Below are 19,207 nucleotides of genomic sequence, written 5' to 3' on the forward strand. Positions count from 1 at the left end.
TGGGCACAGCCGGGCAAGCCACTAAAGCACAATTGAGCACTCCAGTCACTAGCTGGAAAGCTGCACTGGTATAGGGGTATTAGGTGTGTGGTGAAGTGTTAAGACTAAATTAAAAGAGAGTCATGCCGTCATTGTGGGCGTAACTGCCACGCTGTGCTGTAATTGGCCCAGCCGCACGGGAGCCGCTGATGCAGTAGTGATTGGTGTGACCCTGGGGAGGAGGATGACAGTGAGGAATGGACAAGATGAAGGTGAGTGTGAGGCTGCAGCAGCACCAGACCTCAGTGTACACCAACTGAGATATCTGCCTTGTGCAGGCTGCCAGGTGACCGCTCTATCAGTGTACTCATTCACATCAGCCCTTTTCATATTGCAGCCTCGATACTTTTATGTAGGGACTTGTCACAAAGCTCTATGCAGATTCCAGTTAGTGTGTACACTATACATGCTAACTCTCCCTGATTGTCAGGGAGATTCCCTGACATAGCAACAATCTCCAAGACTCCCTGAAGGGTCTAACAATCTCCCTGATTGCACCTTACCCCCATTAAAGCAGAGATATGTACTTTTAAATGGGATCATTAGTATAATTTCCCTGCATTGGTTATAATGAACAATGATCCCTATGGCTACTGGTATTTTATGAAAAGTATCAGTGTGTTTTCATCAACACATAGATCTTACTAACTGCTTTGGGGCTCATTTACATTTGGATGTAAATCAATTTTATGACACGCCTCTCAGATGTAGCAGTACACGCCCACTTTACCGCTGCACTCATTTGTTGCTTTCACAATCTCCCTGAAATGCTTAAAAGTAGGTAAGTATGGTGTACACTTTGCATTTAACATCAGTATAATGTACATTACACTACCATTTAAAGTCAATGGTGCTGCAGCCCCACAACACATGATCCCGAACCAATATCCCAATAAAAGGCAGCACATTGCTAGACAGACATATTCTATTCAAAAACGTATACTAATTGTTTTCATTTAAAAATAATAAAAAAACGATGGTTACTTGATAATGTGTCATCTGACTGCTATACGTATAGTATAGTAGCCACACACACACACCTGTTTCCTTATTATTTGTAAATGGTGGTCTGCAGTGTTGTGCTCAACGGGGATATGGGATGATGGTCTGAGAGCCGGGCAGTGCGCTAGGTGTCACTTAGGTACTGGTCGAATGAGATTTCAGTTTCTACTCTTCCTTATAAACAATCTGGGCCTTATTCAATTAGGCTGTGAAAACCCGTTACCGCCGATTACATAATTTTCGCCAGGTTTGACTTATCCCCGTATTAAATTTTCCCGACTTTTCGCCGGACACAGGACACCTCAAAAAAGGTACTTTCATTTTGGGGGCGGGAAAAAAATTGGGGACAAACTTCTAAACTAGTGAAATAGAGTCATGGGGGGTCCCCAATTATGCCCCAGGTGTTTTTTTGATTGCAGGTGGTTGCAGCAGGTGGATTTTTCACGATTTTTAAAACTTCACATTAGCCACTTTAAAATATGCTAGTACACATTTTCATGTACCCCAAATTTGATGGGACACCTTATTTTTCCCCAAAAAAGTTGCTAAATGCTATTCTTCACCACTTTCCCAAACACGCTATACAGCACCTATTGAGACTGTTTAAAGATCCCACATACCTTTAGCAGGGCTATTCGGGGGTACCCATAGTGGTCCCCATGTCAGAGCATCTTTTGGGGGGTGTCAGGCTGATTTCCCCTAAAATGACAGGACTTTCTGGCGATTTCCTTTTCACCGGGTCCCGGTTTCACCAAAATTAAATTGAATACGGGGAATCGCAGGGACGAGCGCGATAAGTTTTCACTTCCAAAACCTCCAATGATGGCGAAAAGTCTGGCAACGGACTTTTCACCTGAAATTGAATATGGCCCTCAGCCTTTAACGGTATCACTATCCTACCTTGCAAGTCAGTTTTGATCTGTTGTGTAATTGTTTTATTTATAGGTTCTGAAACTTTTCAAAACATTGCACAGAACAAGACAACACGTTTTCCAAAATGACCCCAGGGCCCTGGAAGGTAAGCCTCAGTACATTAACATTCTGATATACTGTATGTCAAATTTAGGGCTTTATTATAGTAGACAAACAAGCAGTAGCTGTAATGGCTGTGTACTAAACATAGCCGACCTATTGCCTATTTATGTCTTTCTGGTTTAGGGGAGTAAATTAGATATACAGTAATATGGCAGCTACCAGGCAGGGGGAATATTACAAGTAAAGATACATGGAGTGTGAATCACACACATATATTATTAACATATAATGCACAAGTTTAAGCCAAATAATGCATTGAAAGGTTCCATGAAGGCTTTTGCAAAGTTAAATCTTGAGTTTAGTGTACTTGTATACCTGTGCTTTCTCTTTTCTCATAGCTTCGGTACAGGATGGTTTGAACTTCTGTAGGCCATGGCGACCTATCTAATCATATATGGGCTAATCGTTAATAAAATGAGGAGCTGTAGCTTGTGGCAGTAGTCCCAGTGCCAGCTGCTGCCCATGCAAACCCCATTTGTTGCACTTGAAGATCTGTGTTTTGTGTTGGTTTATTCCGAGTTGTTCGGCTTTATCCCACAGCTTAAAAACAGTTTTTTGTAGGTTTAATTGACAGCTGAAAAATTTACCCCTGTGTGTGATATAGACTTTATACTGTAAACTAAGTAACACTATGATATATACTGTAAACTTAGTAGTAATACAATTGAGATATAGATTTTATATATATATATATAATATTCCTTAGAAACAGTCCGGCTCTCCCTGGAAGTAGAAGATATTGGTCGGGTGCCCGCATGAGCAGGGGACAATGCATAGTAAAGACATACGTGCAGCACTCCGGACCAAGAAAAACTCACAGTCTCATGGCGGCATAATATTCAACATTTCAGTGCTTTAAGCTAAACGGTAGCACTTTCATCAGGACCTTGGTCCTGAAGAAAGTGCTACCGTTTAGATTAAAGCACTGAAACGTTGACTATTATGCCTCCATGAGACTGTGGGGTAAATTTACTAAAGTGAGAGTTTTTAGAAGTGAGTTTTAAAAGTGATGTTGCCCATAGCAACCAATCAGATTCTACTTAACATTTAACTAGCACCTTCTAGAAGATAATAGCTAGAATCTGATTGGTTACTATGGGCAACATCACGTTTAAAACTCATTTCTAAAAACTCTCACTTTAGTAATTTACCCCTGTGAGTTTTCCTTGGTCCGGAGTGCTGGACGTACGTCTTTAAAAAAAAAAAAAAATATATATATATATATATATATCACCAATACTGACAGAGGAGTTTAATTTTTGTTTGTTATTTAATTTTAGCTGCAAGACAGAAAATCAATGAAGAATTCCAGAAAGGCAAAAGTGAAAATTCCCATGAAAAAATATCAGAGGTAAGAAGCAACTCTATTAAGTTGTTCTATGAAATAAAGTTTAGCAAATGCTGAATGTAAGTGGTTTAGGGCAGTAGTTATCTATCACCTGGTGACGTTGCTGTACTTAGCGGATTAAACTTACCAGTGTTCTCCCCAGGGTGTTTTTTGCGGGTGCACCACCTGGCAAGAAACAGCCTACCACCCAGCACTTTGGGAGCCTGCAAGTGGGGACGGTATCTGGGAGCTGTATAAAAAGGACCAGATCCTACAGACTTTGCAGCTTTTTCATAATCAGATGACTGGGCCTCTAATAAGAACAGGAGAAGTAACATATAAAATGTTATTTCAAGTTTAAATCATTTTTAGGTCAGGGTTTAAAACATTTTATTATTGCAAAGGCCCCCACCCGGCTGGAAATGTTTCTGGGGAGAACACTGCTTACTATCCACTATATTAGTGTGAGGGCGCATAGAGAGTTTGCTGCAGTCATAATGAGCTGGTACTGTTTGGACATATCTGACCTTAATGTTTCAAGGTCCTAACCAGGGGCGCTGAGGAGGGGAGCGGGTCAGGTACTAGTTACCCGGGCTTGTCGGAGAGTCCCGGATAACTAGTACCCGCCCCCCTTGTTGCTGTGTACTGGGCTGTACATCCATAACACATGTTAAAACATATATAAATATGTTGGGAAGATTGTACTGGAGAGGACAGAACAATTACAACTTGCAGTTATTGTAGAGGTAAATCAACTGTTGAATATTTTTAATGATTAGGTAATATTTATATGATTTTTTGTTTTCTTCTACTAGTTGCTAAAAATAGGGCACGATGTTGATATCCTGCTCAGGACAACCATTATCCAGGGCGTTCACACAGATTCCAACAGGATAGGTAAGAGTCACTTTCCAATCATCAGGGAATAGAAACAAGGTGCCCACTCTGTAGCGACCAAAGAGGAAATAACTAAACTATAATTATTATAGAGAACAGTGGCTACAACAAAACCTATAATAACATGTCAGTGTATAGTGTTCCTAGCACTTAGAGAAGATTGTGTAAAATTGCCTCTCCAGGTAAGAATATATACATTACAGGGGATACTTTCCTACCTAGTCACACTATAATGAGATTTTCCTTTCAGGATAAAAAAATGTTTGTCTTATTAGTTGCCATTTATTATATTTTTATCTGTCCAGTGAGGTGTATAGCGTATATGCCATCACAGTGGATAACAATAAAATATATACATTTGTATTTAGCCATAAAGCAAATAAAATATAGAACCGCTTCTTATCTAACTATTTTCAGCTAATTTGTTTAAATAATTTATATATCTGTATACAGGTGAGTTTAACGTTAAAGCTGCATACACACGTAAAGAGTTTCTGTCCAACCATCCAACTAGTTGATTGGTTGGAATGAAAATCTGGTAACGTATGGGAGTAACTGATGATCAGCAATTTGCTCTTATATGCCAGAAAACAGATGAAAATAGTCGTCAGACAAGTTTGTTAAATGTTTGATTAAACAATTTGTTCAAACAACAGTTTTTGTCCATTTTCCGGCGTTTGGGAGCAAATTGCAGATTGTCATTTGCTTTCATACCTTACCAGATTTTCATTCCAACCAATCAACTAGTTGGATGGTTGGACAGAAAATCTTTACATGTGTATGCAGCTTAAGTCAGTGTTTCCCAAATCCAATAATGTATGTTTTCCTGGTATCAGCACAGAATCATGTGAAATAAAGTGAAGTAATTAGTGCGACCTTTGGACCAAAGGGGCCCAGTTGTCAACAAATTTTATCATACGCAACAAAATCTAAAACTTGTTGCATATGATAAATGGTGCTAAAGCCAATCAGCTTTCAACTGTCATTTTTCAAACAGATGACAGTTGGGAGCTGATTGGTTGGAGCACCATTATCATATACAATAAGTTTTAAAGCTCATTGCATATGATAAAGCTCATTGATAAATTGGCCCCAAAATGTGTTGGCCAGTAAGGAACAATCCTATGGTTCAGCAAGGAGACATGGAAAATATGCACTTTTAGGGATCTCTGAGAACCCAGTTTTGGGAAAATCTGAGTTAAGTGACAATTTTTCCTGCAATATATACTAGTCTACTGACAGAGCAGTGATTGTGGGGTACTAAGCCTGGAGAGAGATAAAGTACCAACCAATCAGCTCCTGTCACTTTACAGGCTGTGTTTGAAAAATTACAGTTAGGAGCTGATTTGTTGTTACTTTATCTCCGTCCACTTTATCTCTCTTGAAGGCTTAATACATAGACCCCCATGTCTCTCATAAGTCACTAATGAGGTCATATCTACTAACAGATAGAGCAGTTCCCATTCTGCACACTAAGGATCTAATTAAGAGCTGCATTAAAGTGCATTTGCAAAATAAAATACTTACACCTTTTGGCCTTTTTACTTCCTCATCATGACTACACATCTTTATTTCCTGCCCTGTCCCACTTTCACCCTCACCCTGGGGGACCTTAACATTAAACGATCTCTCTATTTCTGCTTCTTTCAAACTTCTCTTCCTCTCTTTATTGTTTGGTCATTCCCAATGGTGGTCCTCCCTGTCTCACATCAATGGTCATTCGCTTGACCTAGTACTATATTCTTTCATCTCTGTACTTCGTCAACAACGCTCCCCCTCTCTCTCTCTCTCTCTGACAAACACCTACTTTCCTTCAGCATCACCCTTCCCTTCATTCCACTCCCCTCTTCTAAGGCTAATTGTACTAGTAGACTCCTGACACCCTTGACCCAACCAGTTTCTCCTCCTATCTAGACTCCCTTCTTTGTCCCATTGTTACCCTCACTTGCCCTGACCAAGCTGTTTACTTCTATGACAGTGGTTCCAAATCTGGATGGGTGGGTGATACTTGACCAAATCAAATTATTGTCCATCTGATAGCCTAAACCACAGCTGGTGGCTGCCAAACATAAAATATGTGGACATACAGCAGAAGTGCAGCCCTGTCCACCACCACATAACTTAGCCTGTATGACATGTAAGGATGACATGTAACATATACTTAATGTAATAAGATTTTTTTAAACATTACTTAATAAAAACTTTGGCTGATACACTGATTTACGATAGCTTGGGAACCACTGTTCTAGGACCATGCCCTTGCTACTGACTTAACTCTGCTGCCCCAGCTGTTACCATTAGTCTGCGACGGTCCTCTCCCCAACTTTGGCACTCTACACTAACCCGCTTTCCCCTAACGTGCTCTCTCCCTGCTGGGCTTCCCTGGAGGAAATTGCGCAGACTTCCTCAACTTCATGTTCTTTCTCTAATCCTATAGATCCGCTTTCTCACTTGCCTGGCCTTCCTAACGCCTTCTCCATGTGCCCTCAACTCTGCTGCCCATCTCATTTTGCTCTCTTGTCACTCTACCTATGCTGCCCCTCTTTGAGAGTCACTCCACTGGCTCACTATACCACTGAGAATTAAAATTATACTCCTTATTCCCCTATAAAAGCTCTCAATCTCACCTCTCCTCTTTCCTCTCCAGACTCATTTTCTTACACACTTCTTCCTGCCCCCTCGCTTTGCTGATGATTGCCATCTCCTCCCTGATTATTACTTCCCATTCTAAAATTCTGGGTTAATGCTCTCCCTCACTCCATTAGACTTTCATCTAATTTATTCGTTCTAGTTTACCACCCCTCCACCTAACTTTGCAGTCTCTGCGCTCTTCTCCTAGATGCCCCAGAGATTGTAAACTCGTATAAGCAGAACACTCTTCCCTTTGTTTTTGCTACGTAATTATGATAACTGTAGACTGTAATTATTTTGTAAATTTATCAACTGGCAACTGGCTACCGCCATCATAGCATTATAGAGAACTTACTAAGCTATGAAAATCTGAGCTTTTGTTGCTTGTCCTCTAACATTAGAAGATGGCGCTATGTGTTACTTAGCATTACCGCCACCGCTTCCCAGCATCTTGGCATGTCCGCTGAGAGCAGTGCTGTATTGCATCAGCAATAGGCTTATGCGATACAGCCAGGACAGAGGTCGCCAGAGGGGTGAGTTATCGTAACACTCCTGCGGAGATGCAGGATGTCTCTTAGCGCTAAGAAAAGGGGCAGCGTAATAGATTTCCCCTATGTATCTATGTGAATTTATATACTGTCTGTATTAGTCTGTACAGATGTGTCCCGTGAGACTCTGCTAGCCCCTGGTGTCTTTTCTGCGTCTTTTTTTCCAAAAATGCGTCTAAGGCGCGATGCAACTAGGATGCATCAAGCAGACCTGTGCTACTTAATTTGATATGTGACACTTGTATAACTGTGAGCGACTGAGTCTCTGAATCAGTATACAAAGTGCTATAATGTAGCGGCCGCAGCTTTTTTTTATTCCAAGTTGCGTTGTGGTTCATATACAGTCTCTAGAACCAAGAAAATGATAAAACTAAAAGATAATAATAACATTGATAATATAGCTTGGTGGAAAATTGACATAATGTGCACAACTTGCGTCTGTAGTTGATGTCTTGCACGTGCAGTCATTTGTGCTCAGCAAGGTGCTTCAGGGATGTTAACCTGAAAGTGCAGTAGTATGATATGTGTTTTATTTGAACCCTACATTCCAGCAAGCAAGCACCATGGAGTCAATTAAGTTAGCCACAAGGGGAGGCGAATTGATGTTGCAAATGCATGGAAACGCCGGCAACAGCACCTCCTCTCGCAGGCTGATCTTGCCACAGTGTGCCCAATCTCACCCAGACTCACTGATTTTTTTAACAAAAAAACAGTCTGGAGTTACTGTAAATGTAGCCTTTAGCCAGACTTACACCGGCTCTCAGGGCGATTTCATTGAATCGTCCCCCTATAACTGCACAAAGGTCCCTCTCTTCCCCATTAGCATGCAAGGCTCTGATTCAGAGCCGGATGCTCTGACAGAGCGCTCGCTCTGAATCAGGGCCGTCCCTCTGAATTCAAGAGCGGCCTCCTGGCCGCTCGCATAGCTGCGGGTGACCACCCACAGCTATAGTGAGTGGCCAAAATGATGGTCGCGATGGTCAAGACCATCGCGACCATCGGGCTTGCGACGAGACCCTTGTGGTAGGGTCTCGTCTGCCGCAAGCCCTGGAGTGCTTTTGGCTCTATCAGAGCCAAAAGCACTCCCACTGAAATCACTAGTGATGTCAGTGGGGCCGGCACCAGACGGTAGGCGTTCCCATGGGAACGCCTCCGTCTGGGCAGCCATGCCCCAGGCACGCCCACCAAAGGGGGCGTGCTGCCAATCACCATCGACAGCACGCCCCCTTTGGTGCGAGATCCATAACGACGGCTTGGCCGTCGTTATTCGGGTCTCGCGCATGCGCACGACGGAGCCGCCTCCGTCGTGCACATGCGCACTTGGCCAACATCGACCCGCTTGCCAGCGCTCGCGAACGGGTCTGAATCAGGCCCTGAACCCCCTGACGTTTTGCTTTTCATTGTCCCTCTGTGATTTGCTTGATCACTTTTATGTTGATTTTGTTTTTTTCTTTTGTATTATTTTAACATTTTCTATAAATAAATTTGACAATAAAAAAGAAGTAATGCTTGTTTGCATTCCATTTCAGTTCTGCAACCAAGACAAGAGGTCCTTCTAGACAACGTACCATACTGTGATTCACCAGAGAAATAACATACAAATGTTTGAAACCATTTTGTCAACATTATTTTTGTTTCCATTTGAGAGACATTATCATAAATGCACAAGGAAAAACTTTTTAAAAGTGTTTTGTTGATATGTTATTATGTCCATGTACTAGTTAAATTTTTTTCTATTATTGATCCCTGGGATATTGTTTGTAAATTGGGTGTTATGCTGTGATTTAATTTTTTTGTTCCAGATTTTTTTCTTTGCCTTAATCTATGGTTTACTGATATTATTAATATATGTTTAGTGAAGAATAAAGGTTGATTTTCTGATATGGCGCGCCTCTAAATCCAATATAGTGATTGATATTGATCACCCAGCACACCACATACTTAACGGATCACGGGTCCCTATAGTAACTTGCTCGATATCGAGCAAGTTGACCGGCATGCATGGCCGATGGACGATATCGCTATCGTCCATACATGGCCGCGCATCGCTGGTCGATGGCAAGTTGGTAGGGTCCTTTTAAATGAGCGATTTGAACGATAACTGTATCGATATTGTTCAAATTGTTCTTTAAATTCGCTACGTGTGTACGCACCATTAGTGCCTCTGCTGTGCCGCCTGCCTGCACATAGTTTCTCTTAGGGTGCGCACTGCAAAGTGTGTGATGTCACAAGGCGGAGGAGCAGGAACTGCACAATGGCTGCTGCTATTATTTTGGGGTCAAAAGGAAGGATACATACTTTATTATTATGCAGTGCTACGATATGAACAATAAATAATTATAGTTGTTACTGGCCACCAATGATAAATAGACCCATATATTTCCTTATTCCTATTAGGTAGCTGCTACAGATGTGTTACATACATTATACCTCTGTGCACTACAAGTCGCGTTAAACATAATGTGTAAGCGCCGTGCGACTTGGTAGCGCCAAGCGTCTTTTTTTGCGTTTTACTCTTAAAAGGCATCTAATTCGCAAAGTTTTGCGAATAGGACGCACAAGCAGCTTCTGCTGATTAAAATGATATGCGGCCTATATGCCTTTATTCTGTGTGCAACTATGGGTGTATCTGCATGCAAAATGCCACATTACAGTGTCAGCGGCACATGCAGATACACCCGCAGTTGCACACAGAATATAGGCACGCCCCATATCACTTTAATCAGCAAAAGCTGTTTTGCAAACAAGAGACGTTTTAAGGGAAAAAGTTCCACGAAAAATCGCTAGGCGCTACCGTGTCATGGCACAACTAGAAGGGCTGTTTAATGCACAAGGAAGTGAGATGTTTGTGGACACATCTGTATATCCCTGAGTAGGTTTAAATTGTTAGAGACCTGTTACTGTATGTGCTCCAAATTCTTCTCTCTCTATATATATATATATAATATATGGCAGGAATGGCAATAGAGCACGTCAAGTCTAAAGCAGCTCTTTCTCCAGTGTAATTTACACCCAAATGAATAGTAAAAACATGAGGTAGTCCAAACTGTCTAACAAACTCCAATAAACTTGTCCTAAGGAAATTCCAGAGATTAGCACTAAAACGAATCCAACGCACTTTGGCAAACTCGGGAATGACAGGTGCTCCAGTTGTGGCCATAAACCTAGCTGTCTAAAAAGTATAAGAATGGCCAACGACCAAAACATACAAATAATCAGGCCTGTTCCGTAAAATGAGGAGGGGGAAAAAATTGAGAGAATTCATTAAATTCAAATAAAATATAATGTAATTTAAATGAACCAAATTGAATAATAGAGGATCAGCCAAAAAGAACATTTGCGATATTTTGAATAAAACTTTAATTATCATTTTCTGAATTAGCCAAATTATGTCCATCTAGTCAAGCAAATAATGAATATTACTGAAAACTCCCATTAAAAGTTGACAGTGGTGAGCAGCAAAGCCCCGAATAGGTTTGAACAAGGGGTGTTAAAAAAAACTGACAAAATAGTGAGAGCACAAACAGAATATTACCCACAACAGTCACAGAAGTAAAACAAATATAACAAATGTAATACATACAAAATCAGAAATGCAACATAGAAGAATTTAAAGAACGAACAGAATGGAATGCCTGTAACTAGCCTACTTTCACCAGCCTAAGGATTTGATTTCGGGAACAGAAAAACCCACTGCAGCTACTGAAATCACGTCACTAATTCTGAACAAGTGCGTGTTGGAGTCTCGAGGCCAGAGGCCAATACAATATACACAATGCTTCAAAACTCAACTATTCTGGTATTTGGTTGAGGGAGTGCCATTTTTTTGAAGTAGCCAAGAATCAGTCACCTCCAGTCAGATGGCAACATTATTATGAGAATGAGTCACTGGACAAATCATGAAGTCTTCACAGGCAATCAATGAAATATAGCAACCCCCTCCCTGCAAAGTACCGACCTCTACACAATGAGCATTTCTATTCCACACACTTGATTGAAGCGGCCAGCTCCAAAATCTGAAAGGCACCATGGAAGGTCTTCGACAAGGTAAGTTGAAACTAGATTGTCTCAATATGGAGACCACCACAACCGCAACTGCCATGACCGAATAAGAAAGTGAATTTAAATCCATAGACCATCTCCTATCAGCTGCCAGGGGAGTAGGAACGAACATTTTCATGGGGGGGGGGGGCAAAAGGCCAAGGACTACTATAGGGCCTGGAGTCCCTTTTTCTCACGTTTGGGATCTCATTTCACGACCGTTGTAACAGTGGGCCTGATTCAGAGCCGGACGCTATTTGCGGACGCTCGTTCAGAAAAAGGGACTGGCTATATAAATTGAGCGCTCGCTCTTTGCGGTCTGTTGACGCCTCTATGTCTGAATGAGCGTCCGAAACATGCGCTCGCTATTTTGTAAAGACTCCCCTTGGCCGCTCGCATCATACGTCATCTCCGCTATTTATTAGATTAATGGAGTACATCGAAAGGCGTATGAACTGCTCGCTATTCTTGTGGTAGCATTTTCCTACCGCAATCATGCGAGCAGTTCAGACTAAAAGACAACCAAGTGACGTGGTGGATAACGCTGCTTTGTTAATTATGCACACCCTTAAAACGCCCGTTTTGACCGTTTGGCACGCCAGCGTTCGGATCTCCACTCCCCGTTTTCAAGCACCTTCCCCTGTTACCACCCACAGACGCCTCATCCTGTCACTCAAATTAGCAGGCACTCGCTATTTTGCGAGCACACGATTTCCGACCGCACTGACTGGTTGGCGCATGCGCATTACAACCCATACACATGCGCAGATGTGCGAACATCGCTCAGAGCGAACAAGCGGCCGCTTACGAGCGGCTCTGAATCAAGCCCAGTGACTGTAGATATACAGAGACTCCCAATCTTATGTTAATTTCTGGCCAACCCTAGTTTCATAGTTTATTTTACTATCAAGATGTATTTATACATTAATAAATAAATATTATTATTCATATTAACTACCAATTAGTACAATAGCTGTTAGAAAGACAGAGAAATTCAATTGTTCATCTTAAAAATTTACATTTTTCATAGTCATTAACCTAGTTTTTATTCTCATATGATTGGGAGTATTGTTAAATGTATAGTCACTGCCTCACTTGTCATGGCATGTGCTATAATATCTGGTATGTGCTACCATCTGGCGACAATGAGATTGCTGCTAACATTTTAAACTGCCCACAGGCCGCAATAATTTGCTCTCTCTGTTCTGTTGTCGTACAACTTACAAGAACAGTCCATGGGAAGTGCAGCTTCCCGGTCTCGTGTGTCTGCTTATACTTACTGCAAATTGTGATAGCAAAATGAGTGAGGCTTCTAAGAGTTAAAAAAAAGTGTTTGCAAGGAGAAAATATACACAGAACAAACATGAAGATAACTTCATTTTTGGTAAACAGAAACGACAACAGTTCAAATAAAGCTATTAATGCTTCATCCCCATTTTAATTTCATTCATCAACATTCGCTTTTGTGTAGAAGATCATTGGGGGGACAAAATACAGTCTTTACCCACCTAACAAAACTCATGGGGGGGGGAAACTGCCCCCTGTGCCTCCAGAACACCAGAATGGGCGCAGCCATGTTGGACTCGGTTCTGACGCTCCTCCACCACTTAGAGCACTATTCCCAGACCATCTGATCGCAGCATCCAATCCCTTGAGACTGAGGACCTCATTCAGAGTCGGTCGTTGCAGCCGCACGGTCGTACGCCACCGATGTTCGCTGAACTGCGCATGCGTAAAGTTCGCAATGCGCGTACGCAAACTAGCCGCTACGATCAGACATTTCTCTCTCCTTGAACACAGCCAGGTCGGTAGTTTGAGTGACAGAATGAAGCGTTTGTGGGTGGTAACGGGAAGGTGCTTGAAAACGGGGGAGTGGAGATCCGAACGCAGGCGTGCCTAATTATGCGAACGGCGTTTTATGGGAGTGCACAAAGTAGTGTCATGGCACACGTGACATGGGTGGTTTGTACACTGACCTGATCGTAGTGCTTAAGAGAGGGTATGGTCAACCTTAAGCTCTACGACCAGTTCCGATGGTCTCGATTAATCCTTATATGCCCGGAGATGACGCTTAATGCGTACGAGAAGGGGGCGTATTTTTTGTCTTCCGGCCGCTTCCTCCCCTTGGTCGGCCAGCTAACGATCCGATCTTAAGGACGCAACATGCGAGTGCATCATTTGCATATCGAGCCCCTTTTCCCATACGACCGTGCGGCCGCAACGACCGACTCTGAATGAGGTTCTGAGGGCCTCATTTATCAACGAGTTTTATCACTCAAAACAAGAGATAAAACTCGCTGTGTATGATAAATGGTGCTCCAATGGTGTTTCCTGTATTAAAAATGACAATTGGGAGCTGAGTGGCTGGGGCACCATTTATCATACACAGCAAGTTTTATCTCTTGTTTTGAGTGATAAACTCGTTGATAAATGAGGCCCTATGTTCTATATTTCCATTTCCTGACTGGCCCACAATGCCAGTATAATGTCGCTTCTGCTGAGGTTACAGCTATGTGCTGAGCTCCAAGGTACTTTGTATCTGCACGGTTCCAGTCCGTCTTATCCAGTTCCAAGGCTGGTATTTCCAAGTCTCCATTACCATCTGTATTCCAGTCTGGATTTCCAAGAAACTTTCTCCTATCTCCAAACAGCGGTTCCTATCCGATAACTCCAACATTGTTCCCAATCCAATATCTCAAACATTGGTCCCAATCCGATATCTCCAACATCGGTCCCAATTCTATATCTCCAACATCGGTCCCAATCCAAAATCTCCAACATCGGTCCCAATCCAATATCTCCAACATCGGTCCCAATCCAATATCTCCAACATCGGTCCCAATCCAATATCTCCAACATCGGTCCCAGTCTGATATCTCCTACAGCGGTCCAATCCGATATCTCCAACATCAGTTCCAATTCAATTGTACATCATCGGTTCCAAACCGATTTTATATAATTGGTCTCAAACAGATTCTACATCATTGGTCCCAATCCGATTCTGCATCATCAGTTCCAATTCAATTTTACATCATCAGTTCCAATCCGATTCTACATCACCGGTCCCAAACTGATTCTACAATCGATCCCAATCCGATTCTGCATCATCAGTTCCAATTCAAGTCTACATCATTGGTTCCAATTCAATTCTGCATCATCAATCCTAGAGCCCGATTCAGACCCGCTCGCTAGGCTGCGTTTGCATGTAGCCTGCCGATGTTTGTAATCTGCGCATGCGTATAAGACACAGTGCGCGTGCATGAACTAGGCCATGCGATCGGGAAACAATTGCACCCTGTACATAGACGCTCCGCTAGAATGAGTGACAGGTAGTGCCATTTGTTGGTGGTGACAGGGGATGGTCGATGGTAACGGGGGTGTGGTGCAAACGCAGGCCTGTCTGTACGTCCTGACGCCGTTTCAGAGGCGTGCATAATTAAGACGCAGTGTCATAATACACGTCACATGGCTGAATTACACACTGAAGCACTCGCAGTGCTTGCGGTAGGGTATGGTCAGCCACAAGTGCTGCGTATGGTTCCGATGTTACCGATTGTTGAATACACTTCCTGGAGAGGAAATGTATAACTAAGGGAAAGTGGGTGTCTTAAGACAGGCTGGTGGGCATCTAAATACATACCGCGATCACACGCCAAGACATACTGGGCGAGCTAATGTCTTGGCATGCGATCGCAGGATTTGTATACTTTGGCAGCTGACGGCTGCGTGCAAACGTATCTAGCGAGCGGGTCTGAATCGGGCCCCTAGTCCGATATGTTCAACATCTGCTACTGTTCCAGTATAATAAAGTTATTCCATTCCAGTTCCCGCCTTCGGGCAACCACTATCAACTGCTACACTGCACCCTCTTTTCTCGCAATATACAGTATGAGGAAGAGCTGGCTCAAATCTCCCAGCTTCATACACGCCTCTTCAGGCTCCACGCCTGTTCCAGTCAACACAAACCCTCAGGCGTGACACACATGATCTAACCACACTTCCTTATCAACTTTTTCTATAACAGGAAATTCCATAACCAATGTGAGGTTCCTTGGAGAACCAGCATTAAGCATATAAAAATACAGAACTGAACTGAAAACCAGAAAACAAAAATTCAGGCATCCAAATGAATGAGAGAAGGGGCCTTTTTTAGCACCACTCTGAGGACCTGATTCACTACCGATCGCAACTGAAATTACGTATGCAATCAGCCGATTGTTGCATCAGGCGCATGCGTATGCATCACAGTGCGTGTGCACAAACCGGCCACTGCGATTGGGACTGCAGTGACTATGCAGACCCAGGGCCGGCTCTAGGGGTGTTCTACCAGTGTGGTCGAACAGGGGTGCCACCCATAGAGGGCGCACCCTTCTCTAACATCCCAGTTTCAGCAGGACAGTACTGTCCCGCTGTTGCACCCGTGAGCCGAAGTGGCCCGCGGGTGCTCAAATCGGGAGGTTATAGACCGCCACAGCTGTGCGGCGGTGCCAGACCCGGAGAATGAATGGATGCTGCGCGCATGCGCACGGCATCCATTCAGTGACGGGAGAGGGCTGGGGGAAGCCCAGCTAGTGAGGCTCTCCCCAGCCTGATGTTATTTGGAGGCGTGCCGTTCGGGCACGCCTCCAAATTACGTCACATAGGGGGCATGGCCTATGGTAATTAGGCCACACTCCCATTTTCGGTCGTGGTTGGGACGCACTGTAAAGAGTTGGCACAGGGTTCTCCGACCCTTGGAGCCGGCCCTGCGCAGAATGGTTGACAGGAAGTGCCATTTGTGGGTGGTGATGGGGGGGTGGTCTGCGTAATGCAGGCGTGCCAGTGTGTTCGAACACCGTTGCATAGGCATGCATAAATTATGTAGCATGCAATGAAGTTAGCAATTTCTGAGTAAGGTCAGAGCTTGTACAAGTGTGCGTGAGGCTGCGATGGTACTCGATGTTACCGATGGCTTCGCAGTCTTGCTAAGGATTACGGATGTGTGTAAGGTAAAGTGTAGTGCTGCACAGGGCTACCATCAGAAATTGTGGAACCCGATACTGACAAGATAGGCAGCAAACCCCCCCTCCCCCTCCAGAGACGGTGGTGCGCTGTGGTTGATTTTAGATTGACATGCTAGATCATATATTTTATATATATATAACTCTGAAACTGCTGGATCCACAGAAAAAGCCAGGGCAGGGAAGGCTGGCAGGACGGGGGGGGGGGGGGGGGGCAGTGAAGGCTCGCTGGACTGGGGGGGTAGGCACAGGGCAGAGAAGACTGACTGGACTGGGGGGACTGGGCAGGGAAGGCTGGCTGGACTAGGGGGGGAGGCACAGGGCAGGGAAGGCTGGCTGACTATGGGGGGACAGGGCAGGCTGGCTGGACACTAGGGGGGAGGCACAGGGCAGGGAAGGCTGGCTGACTAGGGAGGGTGGGTACAAAGAAGGCTGGCTGGACTTGGGCAGGGCAGGGAAGGTTGTAACAGGGGGGGCAAGGCAGGGAAGGCTGGCTCGAACAGGGGGGAGAGGACCGTGCAATGTAGAATTAGCGCTGACTCTATTACAGAATTGGGGGCCCGGGTGGCAGCAGTGCTGCACCGGCAGCTAGGAACGGCAGACCAGGAGAATTCATAGACAGCAGCTCTGACTGCATTTCAAAAGCCGACCGCGAGCCACTCACAGTTCGCGGACCGGCAGCCAATCAGGAGCGGCTACTCCTGATTGGCTGCTGTTCCGCGATCTCAGGCTGGCTTGTTGCCACAGGCATGATTGTTTGAATTCTCCCTGCACCCCTGTCTTCTGGTGTGGTGTAGCACCACTGCAACCTGGGCCCCCCTCTCTCTCCCTTCCCTCCGGGCCCTGGACTTGAGGCCCGGCGGTCCCCCACTGATGGAGGCCCTGGTGCTGCGATGGCATAGGGATCGCAATGGAATAGCATACTATCGCAGTCAGACTGCGTGCATAATTGCAATCGCAGTTGCGATTGGTAGTGAATCAGGCCCTGAATCAAAAGAAATTGGAAGCAGGGTGAGCCCCTCCACAGCATAAACAGAGATGACAAAAAGCAACACCTCTGACCTTGTGAGCAAGACGCATTGTTAAAGTCAAAGACTGTATTAGACATCTTTGAGGAAAGATGGGTTTATAAATAGTATGCAGATAAACACATAAAATCCAACCAACCAATTTGAGTATGATTTGATGCTTCAATCCCCATGCCCCTTTTAGCTGTGGCAGCTTTCAAAGCCTTCTTAGCTTGGTTCATAAGTGCAAATACATCAATGTAAGATCCTTGTTCGCTATAGATGACGCAAAACCCATAAATGCCATTGGTTCAAGCTGCGCAATTGATTCAGACCTGCAGGTTACGAGCTGGAGACAAATTCCTCTCCCACAGCAGGAGCACCATGCACTCGTCTGATCCCCCTAAATGAGCTACCCCGCAACTGTGTTGGTTATGCTTCAAATTAGTTGAACAATCTGGAACTTGTATTGTTCCCTGCACTGCATCTGATGCTGACACAGGGTCTCATTCAGACCCGCTCGCGAGCGTAGGACGCTCGCAAGCGGGTCGATGGTACCCAAATGCGCATGCGCATGACGGAGGGAGCTCCGTCGTGCGCATGCGCGAGACCCGGTGAGCGACGGGGTAGCTGTCGCTCGGGGTCTCGCACCAAAGGGGGTGTGCTGTCGATGGTGAGTGACAGCACGCCCCCTTTGGTGGGCGTGCCGGGGGCGTGGCTGCCAGACGGAGGCGTCCAGCCCCACTGACATCACTAGTGATGTCAGTGGGAGTGATTTTGGCTCTGATAGAGCCAAAATCACTCCAGGGCTTGCGGCAGCGAGACCCTACCGCAGGGTCTCGTCGCAAGCCCATCATGGACGCTCGCATAAGCTGTGGGTGGTAACACTGCATTATTAATGATAAGACCAAAGCCTGCAGGGGGATAGGTGCCCGAGATCGGCCATGGGTGCACCGTACTGCACATACACTGAAGGGCCTAATGGCGAAGCTGGTGATGAGTCAGCCGGAGTAAAATCATGGTCAGATGCCGATGTAGGAGTCACAGATGCTGAGGCTAGTGGTGCGGGTTGGGTACGGGATACTGGCGCTCGGCAACCCAGTGGTCAAAATCCTGATGCTGGCATCCCGATAGGGTTAGGCTGGGCACACACCTAAAGATTTTCTGTCCAACCATCCAACTAGTTGATTGGTTGGAATGAAAATCTGGTAACGTATGGGAGTAAATGATGATCAGCAATTTGCTCCTAAATGCCAGAAAACAGATGAAACTAGTCGTCAGACAAGTTTGTTAAATGTTTGATCTAAACAATTTGTTCAAACAACAGTTTTTGTCCATTTTCCGGCGTTGGGAGAAAATTGCAGATTGTCATTTGCTTTCATACCTTACCTGATTTTCATTCCAACCAATCAACTAGTTGGATGGTTGGACAGAAAATCTTTACGTGTGTACCCAGCCTTAGGATACTGATACCTGACAGTAGGCATCCTAACCTAACCTAACCTAACCCTCCCTCCCAGGGACCTAAAGTTAACCTCCCCCTAGTGCCTAAATCCCCCCTAGTGCCTAAACTCCCCACACCCTAAACCTAACCCCGCCCCCCCAGTGCCTAACCCTAACCCTCCCCCTAACCCCACTACTTACCTTTTGGGATGCCGCCGGTCGGGATGCTGCCGGTCA

The 19,207-nt window shown here is 44.6% G+C and overlaps 1 protein-coding gene across 1 annotated transcript; it reads left to right on the forward strand.

Moving 5' to 3' along the window:
• The first annotated feature begins 25 nt into the window (after positions 1 to 25).
• On the forward strand, positions 26 to 9,362 carry LYRM7 (LYR motif containing 7). Its single transcript, XM_088475175.1, has 5 exons — positions 26 to 251; positions 1,987 to 2,059; positions 3,357 to 3,427; positions 4,219 to 4,300; positions 9,009 to 9,362. The coding sequence occupies exons 1-5, from the start codon at positions 237 to 239 to the stop codon at positions 9,071 to 9,073; spliced, it is 306 nt and encodes a 101-aa protein (XP_088331301.1). The 5' UTR covers positions 26 to 236; the 3' UTR covers positions 9,074 to 9,362.
• The last annotated feature ends 9,845 nt before the right edge of the window (positions 9,363 to 19,207 follow it).

This window comes from Taudactylus pleione, unplaced genomic scaffold (genome assembly GCF_031769625.1).
Source record: "Taudactylus pleione unplaced genomic scaffold, aTauple2 ptg000162l, whole genome shotgun sequence".
Taxonomy (NCBI): Eukaryota; Metazoa; Chordata; class Amphibia; order Anura; family Myobatrachidae; genus Taudactylus; species Taudactylus pleione.